This window comes from Canis lupus, chromosome 17 (assembly GCF_011100685.1).
Source record: "Canis lupus familiaris isolate Mischka breed German Shepherd chromosome 17, alternate assembly UU_Cfam_GSD_1.0, whole genome shotgun sequence".
Lineage (NCBI taxonomy): Eukaryota > Metazoa > Chordata > Mammalia > Carnivora > Canidae > Canis > Canis lupus.
This window is the reverse complement of record NC_049238.1, coordinates 29,453,657-29,470,121: the sequence shown is the minus strand read 5'-3', so window position 1 is coordinate 29,470,121 and position 16,465 is coordinate 29,453,657. Positions and strand designations below refer to the sequence as shown.

Sequence of the window (16,465 nt, the reverse complement as noted above, 5' to 3'; positions counted from 1 at the left end):
GAGAGAGGCAGAGACACAACACAGGCAGAGGGAGAAGCAGGCTCCATGCAGGGAGCCCGACGTGGAACTCGATCCCGGGTCTCCAGGATCGCGCCCTGGGCCAAAGGCAGGCGCCAAACCGCTGCGCCACCCAGGGATCCCTATATTATTTTGATTAAGTTATTTTTAGTAATATTTTTTGCACATTATTTTATGTGCATATTTTTTCAACTCCTTAGCTGTTCAGTAGAGATAATAAGATTGTGTCAGAGTAAACGGACCTATCCACTAGTTATTTTCTTATAGAAATTTATTTATCAGAGGAATAATTACAGAGGAAAAAAATAGAGAAAAATAGAAGTAGAGGTAATAAAAATATTTTTAAAAAGAAATACATTAAGGTTGACTTAAGGATCAAAAGAATACTGAATCAGGAGAGGGAGTCCTTTATAGTAACATCAATCTAAATAGATATGATTGCAAAGTACTTTTAAAAGAGTAACTACTTCCTATAGTGCTTTTCAAATTAAAATCCATGGAAATATAATGGATAAGAATCAGTGTAGTTCATAATGTTATTTGAGGGATCACAGTTACAATATAAGCAGAAGTTAGTGCAACATATCATGGATTAATTCTTAATGTTGAGTTTTAAAGATTAACTGAGCAAGGTGTACATGTTTTGTTTTTTTTTTTTGGTGTACATGTTTTAAACCAGAAAATCCGAGTTAACAGATTCTGCCTCTGTGCTGGATAATTTCAAATTCCTTGAAAGTGCAGCTGCAGATTTCAGTGATGAAGATGAAGATGATGACATTGATGGAAGAGAGAAAAGTATCATTGATACTTCAACGGTGAGTTGGATACTCAGATATTAATATTTTTAGGAATCATTAGGCTTACTTTAAAAAATAATCGAAATGAAAAAAATTAAAAAAAATTTTTTATTGAAGTTCAATTTGCCAACATGAAAAAAAAAATTTTTAAAGTAAAAATCCATGTGCTTCAACCAAAATCCTTAACTTTTTTTCATGAATTTGGGGAAATTTAATCTAAGAGGTTTTAGTATTGAATTCAAATTCAAGAATATTTTTAGGATGGTAGCTTTCTCTTAAAGGTCTTCACTCTCTGGGACACCTGGTTGACTTAGTTGATAGAACATGTGACTCTTGATCTCCAGGTTGTGAGTTCAAGCTCCACATTGAGTAAAGAGATTACTTTAAAAATTTTTAGAATTCCTCAAAGGTCCTCACTCTTTGACTTGTTAACTCATTAAACATTTTAGTAGTTTGATAGAGCTGGTGAATATGGTAAAAATGTGTGTGCTATAACAGTGCAGTGTTACTGGTGCTTTAAGACAATAGAATTGACAGACCCGTTATAGTACCTGATAGTGACTGGCATCACCTGTAATCAGTGTGGTTTTGTCTCTCTTGTCTGGGTTGCTTTGGTAGACAAATGTTAACAAAATTTTAGAACTGTTTCATTAGATACCTTCAAACTTGCTTAGAATTATTCAGTAGTTTTGTTTACATCTTTATAAATTCATTGAGTTTCCCATGATAGTTTCTTGGAATGAGTAGTGTCTCTTGCTGCTTCTCCCTTTTCTTCCCTTCTCCATTTTGTCACCTTCAGCTCTTTTTTTTTTTTCGTTTCTTCTCTTTTTTTCTCCCTGCTTTTTCCTCCTTCTCTTTTCTCTCTTTTTCCTTCTTCCTCCTCTCTCTCTTTTTTAAGTAATGGATGATTTCCTTGCTTTGTCTAGGAAAATATTTACATTTCTTCTTTCATTTTATTTAATTAAGAAGAGTATAAGGGAGAAAGCAAGGTAGTGAAGCCGACTTGACCTCGAGTTGAAAGCCTTGGGTTTAAGTCTCAGTTCTGTCACTAATTATCTATGCTTCTTACCCTTCAGGCTTAGTGTTTTAGTTCGTAAAATGGGGACTATAAAAACCTTTCTTGTATCCTCAGAAGATTTTGTGAGGAATAAATGAGATGCTATATATGAAAAATGATATAAATGCTTTCTGGGTATAGCTTCTCTGTTCTTTATGCCCTCTGCCTCCATCAGTGACTCTCAAATTATTACTTCCAGATTATTGTTTCCTTGAACCACTCTTCAGTAGTATTCTGCTGATATAGCCTTGCCATGGATATTATTAGAACTTCCAAGTAGTCACCCCCATTTTTTCTTTTCCAAACAGGTAGTAATAGCATGTGTTTTAATTTACTGTAGTAAAAGAAAATGCCTAAACTTGTATGATACCTTTTCTCTGTCCTGTTCATTTGGAAGTTTTGTACTGTTTTGTGATTTCTCTGGGCCAACTGCATTGAGATGGTATTTTCTCATCAAAATACTTTATTTTAGCTCATTGATAAATGATAACTGATTATAATACTTTAAGTATGGTCTTACTAGAAATTCCTAACCATAAACTGGTTTCTTTTTAAGTAATTGAATTCACAAAGTCTTGTCTTGCAGCTAGATTGTAGCAATTCTGTGATTAAGCAGTGAAGGCATAGCTAATATAAACATGCTTAACTCCATTTAAGCACTGGATTAAAAAATCCTTTTAGTTTTTCAAGGAAAAGTATCTCTAAACGAATAATTGGTTTCTTTGTAATAACTTTGCTAATTCTTAGGCTATATTATATTAATTTTCATAGGTATAGATTAATAGCTACATACCAAAGGACTTTCCAGCAGTTTAACTCAATGTTGCAATGATTAAGCATGACTTATAAGATTTATTGGAATGCTGTAGAGAGAGAGAATGGCTAAAAATCATATTAAAATATTTATTAAAACAAACAGGTTTTTATTTTTTTAATTTTTTTTAACAAACAGGTTTTAAAACCATTATTTTATTTTATTAATCAAAACAGTTGAGTAGATTCAACTAAGAAAATGCAGAAACATAGAGTATTGTAACTGTCATTTGTGTGTAGCCACATATGCTCTCTTTTCTTGCTCTTTGCCCTCTATTGGAGTTTGATTGTTCATTGGGTTCTGGATCATTTTCCTCCTCTTCATCTCTCCCTTCCATGTAATCAACTTTTTCACCTTATTTTTCTTTACCATCATTGTTTTGCATTCTCACCATAGTATCATTAGTTAAGTGTAATAATGATCTTAACATTATACATGTGTATAAAAAGTGATCAACTTTAAAGTGTTTGAAGGATAATTTCATTAGCAAGATTTATTAGTCTCTATATTCAGATACTTTAAGAGGAATGGGATTAAGAATCATTAACTATTGTTAGTCACAGTCCCATCCCCATTTGTATTATGTTTCTTCTAATGGTTTCAAAGTGGCCATCTATCCCTTTTTTTAATCTTCATGTCACCCTATACAACCTATAAGTATTTTGTGTTTGCCATAATTCTTAAGTTGATTTCTAAACTCATTGGAGGTAGGAGTGGAGTGGAACCTTAGATGTAAGGAAAAGTGATAGGTGTTTATTACAACAAACCCCACCCCTTCCCATTTACTAATTCTATTCTCTGTTGGTAGTCACACTTTTCTTCTATACCTAACCATTAAAAACACAGGAGTTTTTGTTTATTTAAGTGGAAGACTTGATAGACAGTGGCCTGCAATTTGCTGTATCTTCATTCATAAGATTATATGGAGGAGAGGAGACCTAGAAACATTTTTTTCCCAAGGAGTTAGTTTTGTGACTTCATACCATATTTAGTAATTAGAATGTGAAAATTACATTCAGACATTCAGTACATCTGTATTTTCCCTGCTCTTTTCATCAGTCATTGAGAACAAGAATTCTCTATTTACAAGATGTTGGTGATGGCCCCTCTAATTCATATCTGGTGTCCTGTCAGGGTCAGGAAAAAGGAGGGGTCAAGCCTTTAGGGTAAAAGAAAACAGATTAGGCAGTATGTTAGTTTGTGGGACAATGAAGGTCATCGTCTTCTGTTGGTATAACTCTTCAGAGATACTTTTCTCTGAAAAAGAGAAAGTATGGCTGCCCAGGGAAAATTAGAAAAAATCTTAGCATATGGTTTACAAAAGAATACACCTTCAGCATGGGGTTTTCTGTACACAGTATGTCAAGCTGGTCTTGCTTTTTTGTTTTAGATTTGCTAGATGGGGATTGGAATATGGAATATGGAATACATAAAAGTATGTCTTGATTTTAGGGAAATATTCTGAATAGTTAAATCAGTTATTCTTGCAGCATTGCTAGATTTCTCCTGTTCAGTTTTTATATATAACAGGACAGTGAGGGCAGCTTTCATCTGCTACACCAGCTTTCTTCTCCTGATAGTGGCTTCCTGGAGTTCTACACTGAGAAGGATTTTTTTTTTTTTTATTCAAGTTAGTTAACATATAGTGTAGTATTGGTTTCAGGAATAGAATTTAGTGATTCATCACTATGTGTTATATGTAACACAGTGCTCATCTCCAGCAGGTGCCCTTCTTAATGCCCATCATCCATTTAGCACATACTGCTCCCCACCTCCCCGCTGCCTCCTGCAACCCTCAGTTTGTTTTCTGTAGTTAAGAGTCTCTTATGCTTTGCCTCCCTCTTTGTTTTTATCTTCTTTTTCCTTCCCTTCCCCTATGTTCTGTTTTGTTTCTTAAATTCCACAAAGGAGTGAAATCATGTGATATTTGTCTTTCTCCAACTTACTTCCCTTAGCATAATATACTGTAGTCCATCCCTGGTGTTGCAGATGGCAAAATTTCATTTTTTTGATGGCAGAGTAATATTCCATTATATATCTCACATCTTCTTTATCCATTCATCTGTCGATGGACATACTTGGGCTCTTCCATATTTTGGCTATTGTTCATAGTGCTGCTATAAACATTGGGGTGCATGTGCTCCTTCAAATCAGCATTTTTGTATCCTTTGGATAAATACCTTGTAGTGTAGTTGCTGGATTGTAAGTTGGTTATATTTTTAACTTTTTAAGGATCCTCCATATTGGTTCACTGAGAAGGATTTCTGAGTCTATATCTCATCTTAGATGAAAAGTGCTGTGATTGTTTAGGAATAAGCATGAGAACAGGGTCATACAAGTCAGGTATTTGTTACCTCTTATAATGTTTCTAGACTCTATATTCTGTTCTACTGATCACTCTTGAACCCTTATGAATTTAAAACACTTTCAGTAATCCAGCAATGAAGTTTGATCAGATCATGATATTTCCATTTTACATGCAGTGAAGAACCTAAGGCCTTGAGAAGCTGAGATAGTCCATTTTATCAAAAGAAGCTACAAACCACTCATCCTAATTTCTTTGGACTCCTGGTGTTGGAGGTGATTAAAAAGAAGATAATTCATAAAGAATATTGGCATATAGATCTCAAAAATCGTCTCTGCATGCATTCAGCCTAAATTTCAATCCTCCAACTGGATTTGTGAATCCAGAAATGTTCTTAAGTACATAAAACATAGCAGTACATAAGTACATAAACATAAAACTATTTAATAGTACATAGCAGCCAGATGTACTATTAAATCTATAAGTCAAGTCCCACTTGGGAAGATCAGTATTTTAGAAAAATTTGAATATATAGAGAGTTATTGGAGAAAACTGATGCAAGGTTGCAATAGTAGAAATACCAGGGAGATTGTTTTTTTGTTTTTTTTTCCCCCTTCTCTAGCACCGTACTTTCTAACACTTGAGGCTTGCATTTCTGAGTTTGTAGCTTTCGTGATTTTAGATTTTGTAAGGGATAATGTAGTAGAGTTAACATTTATCATGGTTATATTCTGTAAAACTTTTGTATTTTATGAAATGTTTCTCTTTTTGGTTAGATGAGAATGTCTGTACAATAACAGGCTGCATCCAAGAAATGTTAAGATATGGTTGTGGTTCTCAGTACAGTAGTATGTCAGGGACATTTTTTGTTTATCTATAAATACCTTTCTTATATTCCAGTATTTTCAATATATGATTTCATTAGCTTATTTAAAATAAGCCATCATTGAACAAAGTTGAAATTACTACTTTAAAATGTATACTGTATATCTTTTTAAAATGATTATCTGTTTTACATTGAATTAAGTATTATAACAAAAATATATTTTCTCAAGAAGCCAATAATTGGGTTTTCTTATTCAGTGATAAAGGGATACTGTTTTCCTTTATTTAAGTTAATTTCATAAATATCCTAAAATTTTAATTTAGCATGTTTTTTCATTAGATCGTTAGGAAAAAAGCATTGCCTGATAGCAGTGAAGATCGAGATACAAAAGAAGCTCTAAAGGAATTTGACTTCTTGGTTACATCCGAGGAAGGAGACAGTGAGTCTAGAAGTGCAGGCGATGGAACAGAATGGGGTAAGGAAGCATACTGGATCCAGCCAGAGATACTAAGTAAATAAAAGAAGCTAGTATTTTACCAGAAGGGCAACATCTTGAAGAACACTGCAAATTTCTTATAATGTTGAAATTTTGAATATCCTGTGAACCTTTTACTGCTGGTACCTTTTATCCAGGGTATATCTGTGTGTTTGTGTGTGTGTGTGTGTGTATTTAAAGAAAGTTATACAACTAGTTATCTCATGTATATTTTTTTAATATAAGCAATAAACCATGAAAAGCATTTGAACCCATATACAGACTGTTCTGTTTCCTGCCTAGATAGTAGAACTTGCAAGTCTAGATTGTGGAAATTGAGTATGAGAATGTAATAAAGAATTTTAGAGACTTATCTCTGGCATCTTCTGTGCAAAAGAAGTATAAATTTAAAAATCTGTAGTTAACTCATTCTAGGAAGATTTCATCAGTTTGTGCAAGACATAGAATTCTTTGGTGCAAATTATTGTAAATAAATTTAAAATTTTAAACATCAGGAGGTAAAACAATTATTTTGGGGAAAACTTATACAGCATAGATTATTCTAGAGGTTTGGAAATGAATTGTTATCATTGTGATGAGTTCTTCCAAAGTGATCAGTTCCATCAGGTGTGTGTATATGTAGTGTGAGTGAGGAAGAGGGAGAGATATTAAGAATGAGAGGAAAATTTTCTTTTGAGGTTGAAGAATTCCAGGACTCCCTTAGTTGTGGTTTTATGTACTTTAAAGACAGGTAAGGTTAGAGAATCAGTAACTATTCTAGTTTTTTTTTTTTTTAATACTTTATTTTTTATTTATTCCTGAGAGAGAGAGAGGCAGAGACACACAGGCAGAGGGAGAAGCAGACTCCATGGAGTGAGCCCGATGTGGGACTTGATCCCGGGTCTCCAGGATCAGGCCTTGGGCTGAAGGCAGCACTAAACCGCTGAGCCACCAGGGCTGCCCAACTAGTCTAGTTTTAAATTGGGGGCTTTCCTTGGGGTTTTGTTGTCAGGAATTCTTATGATGCCACTTTTCCCTTTTTTTGTGGCAAATTTGAAGGTAATTATTATATGGGATAATTAGTCATTGAGGGATCCCTGGGTGGCGCAGCGGTTTAGCTCCTGCCTTTGGCCCAGGGCGCGATCCTGGAGACCCGGGATCGAATCCCACATCGGGCTCCCGGTGCATGGAGCCTGCTTCTCCCTCTGCCTATGTCTCTGCCTCTCTCTCTCTCTCTCTCTCTCTCTCTCTCTGTGTGACTATCATAAATAAATAAAAATTAAAAAAATTAGTCATTGAAGTATATAATGGCTTTAATAGCGACTAGTTTTTTTGTTTTTTTTTTTACTTGGGAACCAGGGGGAAATTGAAGTCTCTTTTCTGTATTGTTACTACTGAGCTTATATATCAAGTTATTCAGGTATTTTAGGCACCAGTTCTACCAGCATAGCTAGATCCACTGTGGTTCACAGAAGTCTTTCTCTGAGGAATCATACATCTGCATAAATGAAAGTTGGCTTTTTTTCATTGCCAGTCTTATTGCTAGGGTATTTTGATTCATTTCTCTCCAAAGACAGCTGCATTGTTTCTTGTGTCACTTCCTTTGCTTTATAGTGTGAGTCACAGCCTAGGGTATTTTATGATACATGTGTATGTTTTAAGCTAACCTTCTGTGAAGTTACTGGTGAAAACATGAGTGACTGATTAGTCCCACCTTTGAGCTGTTTCCATTTTCAGTAGTTTACTGGGTATTTCTGAGTATGAGTGAATAGAATCTTTCAGTTGACTAGAGGTTTCTTTACCAGGAGTTTAGCCTTACATGTTTTTAGGATTTCATTATTTATATTCAGAAATATTCACTTTTAAGCAATTAATAGAACTAGATTGCAAATCCTGTTTAGTTGAATGGACATTTAAACCGTATAAAGTGCTTTATTGATTTCTCCCCACCCTCTTAAAAAAAGGAGTGAACATACCTAGGTAAAGAATGTTGTTATTTCTGAAAAGTAAATAGATTTTACCACACATCTTCCATGATCTTCCATTACTATTGCTGTGAGTCCAGTGAAGATTACAATAAGGCTTACCTTTTAATTTAAAAAACTGAAGACATTGTAGGATTCAAAAGCTACCCAGTTTAAGTTATTACGTGATTGATGAAATATTAACAATTTTAATTGTTAGATCTTTCTGGGAAATTAGAGACTTTTTATTATTGATAGATTATATAGTTAGAGCCCTAAAAATATTGAGTTTTAAAATTTATTGTATTTAATCTATTCAGAGGCCCAATTAAGGTTTTTAAACTGCAGATTGAAATTTAACTTGTTAAAAATAGATTCCTGTTTATTCTGTTTCATTTTGGTTTATTCCAGTCATTTAACAAATTTTGCTCAAGTGCTTTCTGTGTGCCAAGTCATTTGGTGAAGATCCCTACCCCTGTGGTCCATATAGTCTACTAAGAGAATATAAACATAAGTGATAGAGCATGTCAGAAGGTGTTAGATGCTTTGGAAAATAGAAAAAGTAGAACAGAGTAAGGGGGATAGAGAGTGTTGGGGTCAGGGTGAAGTGGAGGAGACAGATTACAATTTAAAATTGTAATGGGGTAGGTCCAATTTAGAGGGTAACATTTGAACAAAACATTCAAAGTTGATTGGTGGTTTAGCAGTATGGTTTCTATGGAAGGAATATTCAGGCAAAAGAAAGCCACAGCAAATGGCCGGCCCCAAGATAGCAGCAGCTTTGATATGCTTGAGGAATTTAAGGATCATCAGAATGGCTGGAACAGAGTGATTCCAAAGGGAATATGGTAAAAAATGACTAAATCATGTAGGACTTTAGAACACAGGTGAGATGGGGAACCACTGGAGGAATTTGAGTGGAAGGGTGACTGATCTCACTTTTATTTTAAAGCATCATTCTGGCTTTTTTGAGAATAGATTACCTAGAGCACCATGTTGACAATAGTATTGGTATGAAGAGAGAGGGGACAATTATTGTAGTAATTCTAGCAAGAGACAGAATAACTAGAGAAGTAGTACATGTGCTAAGTAGTCAGATTCTGGATATATTTGGAAGGTAGAAAAAACAGTATTTTCTGAAATATTTGATGTGAAGTATGAAAGGGAGATTTTTCGGTCTGAGCAAATGCAACAATGATGAAACATACTGGGTTTGGAAGATTAGGAATTTGATTTTACATGTTTAATTTGAGATAATCTGTTAGACTTTCTAATGGAAATGTAGAGTAGGCAGTTGGATATATGATTCTGGAGTTCAAGTGAGAGTTCTGAGCTAATACATTACATAGTATATAAATAATTTTGTACTAAGTATAAAATATATAACTCATTCTTTAAATTTTCTTCTATAATAGTGAAAATTATTGATGGAATTTATCTACTATCTACTAGAAGCTCAGTTTCCTACTTAAGAATTTGTAAATTAACAAATCACTTACATTGCTTTAAATTTTGAATGAAGATTGATTAATAAGTATACACAGTGCTATTTATAAGGACTGTAAAAAAAATCATTAGTTGAACACATGCCAAAAATATAAAAATTTTAAAGTGAAAAGGTTATTGAAGACTTCTATAATCTCTTAATAATAACCTCTCATTACATAAATTTTTTGTGAGTTAATCCTAATTGAATTCAGAAAATGAGGGTTTTCTTCTAGAGTTTTTGGGCTTAATTTATTAAAAGTCACACAGATCTTCTAGGATTATTTTTTCTATGTTTCTTTCAGGAGAAATTTATTATTACCTGGGAAATTGAATTGATTGTCATTTCTTAGATACTAGATTTTGTATGATTTACACATCTAAGGAATAAGCAATAACTTTTTAAAATTAGTGATACAATGAAGAAAATGGTTATGTCATTCATTGACATAACAGTGAATTGATTTATGGTGTTCAATATTTTATTTAAAAAGGCTGTTTCTTTTGTTTCACTTATTTAGAAAAGGAAGACCAGTGTCTCGTGCCTGAAGCCTGGAATGTGGACCAGGGAGTAATTACCAAACTCAAGGAACAATACAAAAAGGAGAGAAAGGGGAAAAAGGGGGTGAAGAGTAAGTGGAAAACATTGTATCTGTAAATCATAAATCTTGCCTCTTTTACATCCCCCAATTTTTTTTTTTCAATGTTTTCCTAAAACCACTTACTCTTTTTCTTTTCTGCTCCTGATCTCTTTCCTTTTCATCTGCTCTCAGGGGTTGAAATTAAATGGTTAGCTATTTGAGTATGACCTTAAAAAAATAAAATAACTATGCATATGATTATGAATCTTAATATATCCCAATAATACATCTAGAGCCTCATGAGAGTTGGGACTTTATATTCAAAACATAGTACTAATTTCATTTTCAAAGTGTATATGCTTAATTACCACAATGATTTTTCATTCTTGATAATTTTAAATCTGATTTAGTATGACCCTCTGGCAATCCACCAAAATTATTGCACTGCATATACTTTTAGGACCTAGAGCTAGAAAGTTAATTTCTACCCCTGAATATTCTGTGTTCATAACACACAGTTTATTTGCTCTCACCACTATATGCTATACAGGGCACAAGAGTCAAATACACAACTTTTAAGAGTATTTATTTTGTAATTTAAAAATTTTGGTGAATTTCATTTATAGTAATATTACCAATTAGCCTTTTTCTTTTTGGTAAGATGTTTACTATATAAAAAATGGGAGCTAAAATGAAATTGCTAGCCCTGTGAATCATATATACATATGTAACTCATTATACAAATTATTAGGTTTAGCAGTAGAGCTAATTAAGTATTAAAGTAGAAATACAGAGGCTTTCAAGCATCCCTGAAAACCCATCTAAAACACCTTTTTAGGAGAGCAAGGCTAAACTATACTTCCTTGTGTTTCTACTTTCATTGACACTATGAACATGGGTCTCCCTTTTGTGGCAAGAGGAATTGCATCCTTTGAGATGTTAAAGTAGTATAAAGTAAGATTAATAAAATCCACTTTAGTGAAATATATATTTAAAAGTTGGAAAAAGTAGTGTAGTCATTACTGATAAACTTTTGAATCTTTATTTAAAATATCTTAGGTGTTACAAGTATTTAGCTTGAATGGATAAAAAGTCAGTGACTAGTTTTGATTTTATCATTATACCAACTATTAAATAACTTAGAGATGATGTTATTTGATGTCTCCTCAATATAAATTAAATCACGAGAAAGATTAATATTAAATTATAAGAGCATTTTGTATCTTTTATCCAAATGTATGAACAAAAAATTTAATCTTAGCAAACCGTAATGAGACATGCTTTATTAGGATTTTTCAGAGCCATGGCAAAACCAGTTCCACTGAAATTTTAATGCAAATATCATAAATGAGAAAATATTTTAAATTTCAGATTGGCTTAAAGTTGGTATTTCTTCATGTCTTTATGCTACAATAATGAATGTCTTCAAATGTTAAACATCTCTCAATTGGAAGGGTATCTAGGTCTTATGTAGAATCCATCTACTATTATATTATTCAGTTCTTGTCAAATATCAAGGCATTGCTGTAGTTAGAATTTAGCACCTAAGATCTAAAATGGCACCATTTGACTGGAACAGTATTCCTACTAATGGAAGCTATTGGATTTTCTCAATTTGGGGATTATGATCAGTATGCAGGCAAATAGCATATAGTTTTTTTGGATAAGGAAGAAAATTGACTTCAAGGAGAGAATTTTAAATTGTTTCATTGTGGATAGAGGGACTGCAGAGTGAGGCGCAGCACATCTTGGTCATCGTTATCAGTTCATGTTGTCTTAATAAAACAGTGATCTGGGAATAGGTGAACACATGATAGAAACAGAACTGAAGCAGTGCTTTGACTTGTTACATGAAGCATGGATTTATAAATCACCATAAATATTTTTAATTGAATTAAAAATTATTCTGGAAAAGTTTGAGTCCTTTTGATATGGTCTAGTAGAAATATTTCCAGTCAGATTGTGTACTTCAATCATACTGTCTTGAAATATATTTTTAGGTATTAGTTAAAATTGCTTAAAAGTAGTTGTATTCTTTGCTGGTATAGGAAAAAACCATAATGGACTATGGGTAAGATTTTCCCATTCTTAATTAAACTTGTAACAGGAAAAACTACCGAAGATCTGTTTCAGCCTCTATCCTATATAAAACAGTCAAAACAGGGATGTGGGAGAATGAAGAATCAAAGCTCAGGTAAGTAATCAGTAGGGCATGAGACTTCACCTCGGGTACCATAGCTTCAGGATGTAAGGCAATGAAGGCAACTTAAACAAACAGAAAGGGATGTTATTGTTTAATTCAGTACACTGTAGCTTCACAATCTGTGGTATCTGCATTTAGAGCAGTATACAGGGATAATAGAATAATATTTTTAATGGTCCAAATTGCACACGAACATTGTTTTTCATGCAAATAGCAGTATTATTCCATTAGCTTAATTTTTAAAACATATGTAAAACATAATTCTTCTTAAGAAATAAACTTAAAATAATTTGAAAACTTGGAAAATACTTTTTAATATGGTAGGGTAGTTTTAAAGGTGAATGTAGGAAGATGTTAATAAGATATGTGGCACCATTTTGATGCAGTTGGATAATTCTATCCTTTTTTGTTCTCTTCCTCCCTTTTTTTGGGTTAGGGCCCAATAGGTCAAAACTACAAGATATGCTTGCTAATTTGAGAGATGTTGATGAACTTCCCTCATTGCAGCCATCTGTGGGTTCACCTTCCAGACCCACGAGCTCCAGGCTTCCTGAACATGAGATAAATAGGGCAGATGAAGGTAAGTATGTAAGACCTCTCGGGGTGCCTAGGTGGCTTCATTCAGTTAAGTGTCTGACTCTTGATTTCAGCTCAGGTCGTGATCTCAGGATTGTGAGATTGAGCCTAGTGTGGAACCTGGTTGGGATTCTCTCTTTCTCTCCCTCTGCCTCTCCCCACCATCTCTCTCTGTCTCTCTCCTTCTCCTCTTTAAAAAAAAAAAAAAAAAAAAAAAGACACTGAGCACAAAAAGTACAGGGATATACATATCTAAGTTCAGGATATACGTATCTAAGAAAAGAATTTTATTTTACAAATGTTTGATCTACATAGCATTCCCAAATGTAGCCTTTCTTACGTTCAAGGGGGTTTGATTCCAACTTCAATCTTTTAGACTTGAAAAGTGTGTAAACTTAAAGACCAACTCTAAATTCTAGTTTAGAATATGCCCTGGCTCCACAGAAGCCATGTATTGGTATACATAGGCTGTTTTATTGATCCTATTGCAACAATGAGAAAATTAAGGCTGTAAATAGTAGTAAATGTTTACCCTGAGACTCATATAAATATTTTCAAATGTTTTATTTAAGTAGTTTGTCACTGATAAATGAGAAAGGGAAAAAAGACACCTGAAAGTCTAGTCACATTTTCTGTTTTCTGTTTTTACTTTGTTCCCTTTCAATCCCTATCTAAATGAGTATACATATATATATATATTTTACAAAGTTACAATTCCCAGATAGAATAATTCTATTTTGTTTTATTCACTTAACATCAAACCACAAAAATAAATTATATAATTTATTATATAATTTCATAATTATAACTTTAAGACTACATATTATATTTTATACTTGATACTTAACCATTTCCTTTTTAGAAATTTAGGTTCCTAGGTTTTCATAGCACCATCTTTTTTTTTTTTTTTTTTTTTTCATAGCACCATCTTATGGTATATAAATACAGGTCTTTCTTTAATTTTTTATTTTTATTTTTTTAAGATTTTTAATTTATTTATTCATAGAGATGCAGAGAGAGAGAGAGAGGCAGAGACACAGGCAGAGGGAGAAGCAGGCTCCATGCAGAGAGCCTGACGTGGGACTTGATCCAGGGTCTCCAGGATCACGCCCTGGGCTGCAGGCAGTGCTAAACCGCTGCGCCACCGGGGCTGCCCCAGTTCTTTCTTTTAGATACAAGTTCTGATTTATCTATTTGTAAATATATAAAATGTTTATATTTAGGAATTGATTTTAATATATATTTACATAAACTAAAAATCTAGTATGACATAAAATAATCTTAATAAATATTTTTCAAAACCTATTTTTAAAAATTGTCTTGAATTGAAATACTGTAGTTATTTGCAGTGAACATATCTGTTCAAGTTATTAATGTTGAACAAAACAGCCAGGGAAAAGCCACAGAAAAATCTTAAATGTTTTTCTTTCTTGGTTTTTAAATTAAACTACATTTTAGAGAGACATAAACCAATAGAACCTTGATGGAGAGACTTATGATTGGAGTAAATTTTAAATGAACTTTTTGACCATGACATGGTTAGTTATTTGTTAGAGTTAATTATAGTATACTTGGAATTTATTACTTATACATTTAATAACAAAGACATGTACATTACACCTCTATAGTTTTTTTATTTTTATTTTTTACACCTCTATAGTTTAAATGTACAATTTCTTCGATGTAGACATGTCTTTTGAATTAAAGATGTGAAGTCATGGGCCTCATTAGTTAGGTATGTTTTGTTCATTAGGAGATACATTCACTTCTCACTGTCAATGTGAGAATTTTAATCAGTTTCATTTATTCTAAGATCATGTCTAGATAAGGAGAAAAGTTCGTTCTTTTATTCTGATAACTCCCGAAGAGTTTATCAGAGACTTCATCTGACAGAATTCTAATAATAGAGGCAGACTAAGTACTATATACTAAATGACAGATGTGCAAAAGTATTACATAAGCCACAGAAAGTGCCCTTGATAGATATTTAAGAACCTTAAAACTGAGGAGTTGAATATCTAACTTACTGTCTATAACGTTGGTCCTAAGCTTTCCTCCTCAGTGAAAGGTTTTCAGCATCAAAAAAGTAGGCAAGAAATATATTGTGTATTTAATTGTCCATGACTGATGCTTCTTGGTTTCCAGTTTGATTTCAGAAAAAAACATCTATAGCTCGTATATGCTATAAATGTTTATTACTTTTTGTTTTAATAATTCAGAAGACAGAGAGCCATACTTAAGAGGTACAGTTCAGTAATTTTGTAAAAGCTAATTAGAGCTAATGTTTAGATACCAGATAAAATGTCATGTGTAGTCTTAAGTTCTAAGGCATCTTAGATCTAGATCAATCAAGTGAGTTCTGCTCATTGTTGCCCTCTTTCTGGCCTTCACATCTACTGGCTTTTAGGCAGTGGTGCATGGTAGAAGGAGTTGCTGTCTTCTTTTGTTTTCAGGTTTTACTTGGTCATTTTTAGAGCATTCTTTAAATTAGCCCAAACATTGTACATGCTCACATCCCATGAATCTTAGTCTTTTTTTTTTTTTTTAAAAGAATCATTTTTATTTCTTGCCTGAACAAAGTTGTCTGGAAATAGGAGAAATGAAAACAAACAAACAAAACACCTGGCTGAAGACCCAGCCTCCTAGTCTCATGTGGGTCATTTGGTTGAAATTTTGGCATTAAAATTAATTAAAATTAAAACTTAGACAATCCTCCTTTTCAGTAGTAAATGTTAGAGTTGTTCAGTTGTCTTACCATTGCCTAAGTCAAGAAGCAGAACATTACCAGGGCCCTGGAAGTCCTGCCTGTGCTTCAGATCACTGCTCCTTCCTTGGTCTCCAGACATAATCCTGACTTCTAACACCAGCATTAATTTTACCTCATATAGGCATATTTTACAGTTGTAACCACTTTCATTTGAAATTTTATGTATTCCTTTAGGTTATAGAATTAAACAGTTTTATTTTGAATGAGACCAGCAGTGTTCAGATATATATGTTTAATAATTGAAAGAAATAATTTGAGTAATTAACAAGAACTATCAAATGAGGAAAAGCCTTTTTTTGTGAGAAAGAAAGGACAATGATCTATTTGATTTGTTTCATGTACTTTTCTAATTAGATGATACTTTTAGTTATGGTTAAGATATGGAAAAGGCAGCCAGTTCTGGGGTGCCTAGCGTGGCTAAATCAGCACCCTACTCTTGATTTCTGCTCAGGTCAAGATCTCAGGGTCATGGAATCAAGTCCCAGAGTTGGGCTTCTCACTCAGCGGGGAGTCTTTTTCTCCCTCTGCCCCTGCCCCTACTAATGCACACATGTTCTCTCTCTCTCTCAAATAAATAAATAGAATCTATTTAAAAAA

At 33.3% G+C, this 16,465-nt stretch overlaps 1 protein-coding gene across 3 annotated transcripts in view; it reads left to right on the top strand.

The window, feature by feature from the left end:
- Positions 1 to 16,465, top strand: part of STRN (striatin) — a 95,967-nt gene that overhangs the window by 53,287 nt on the left and 26,215 nt on the right. For 2 of the 3 annotated variants that reach the window (XM_038561267.1, XM_038561265.1), the window contains exons 6-10: positions 698 to 833; positions 6,157 to 6,292; positions 10,263 to 10,373; positions 12,430 to 12,516; positions 12,962 to 13,105. In XM_038561267.1, coding sequence (XP_038417195.1) covers positions 698 to 833; positions 6,157 to 6,292; positions 10,263 to 10,373; positions 12,430 to 12,516; positions 12,962 to 13,105 — 614 coding nt within the window. The remainder of the gene's footprint in view (positions 1 to 697; positions 834 to 6,156; positions 6,293 to 10,262; positions 10,374 to 12,429; positions 12,517 to 12,961; positions 13,106 to 16,465) is intronic. The other variant, XM_038561266.1, reaches the window with a different exon arrangement.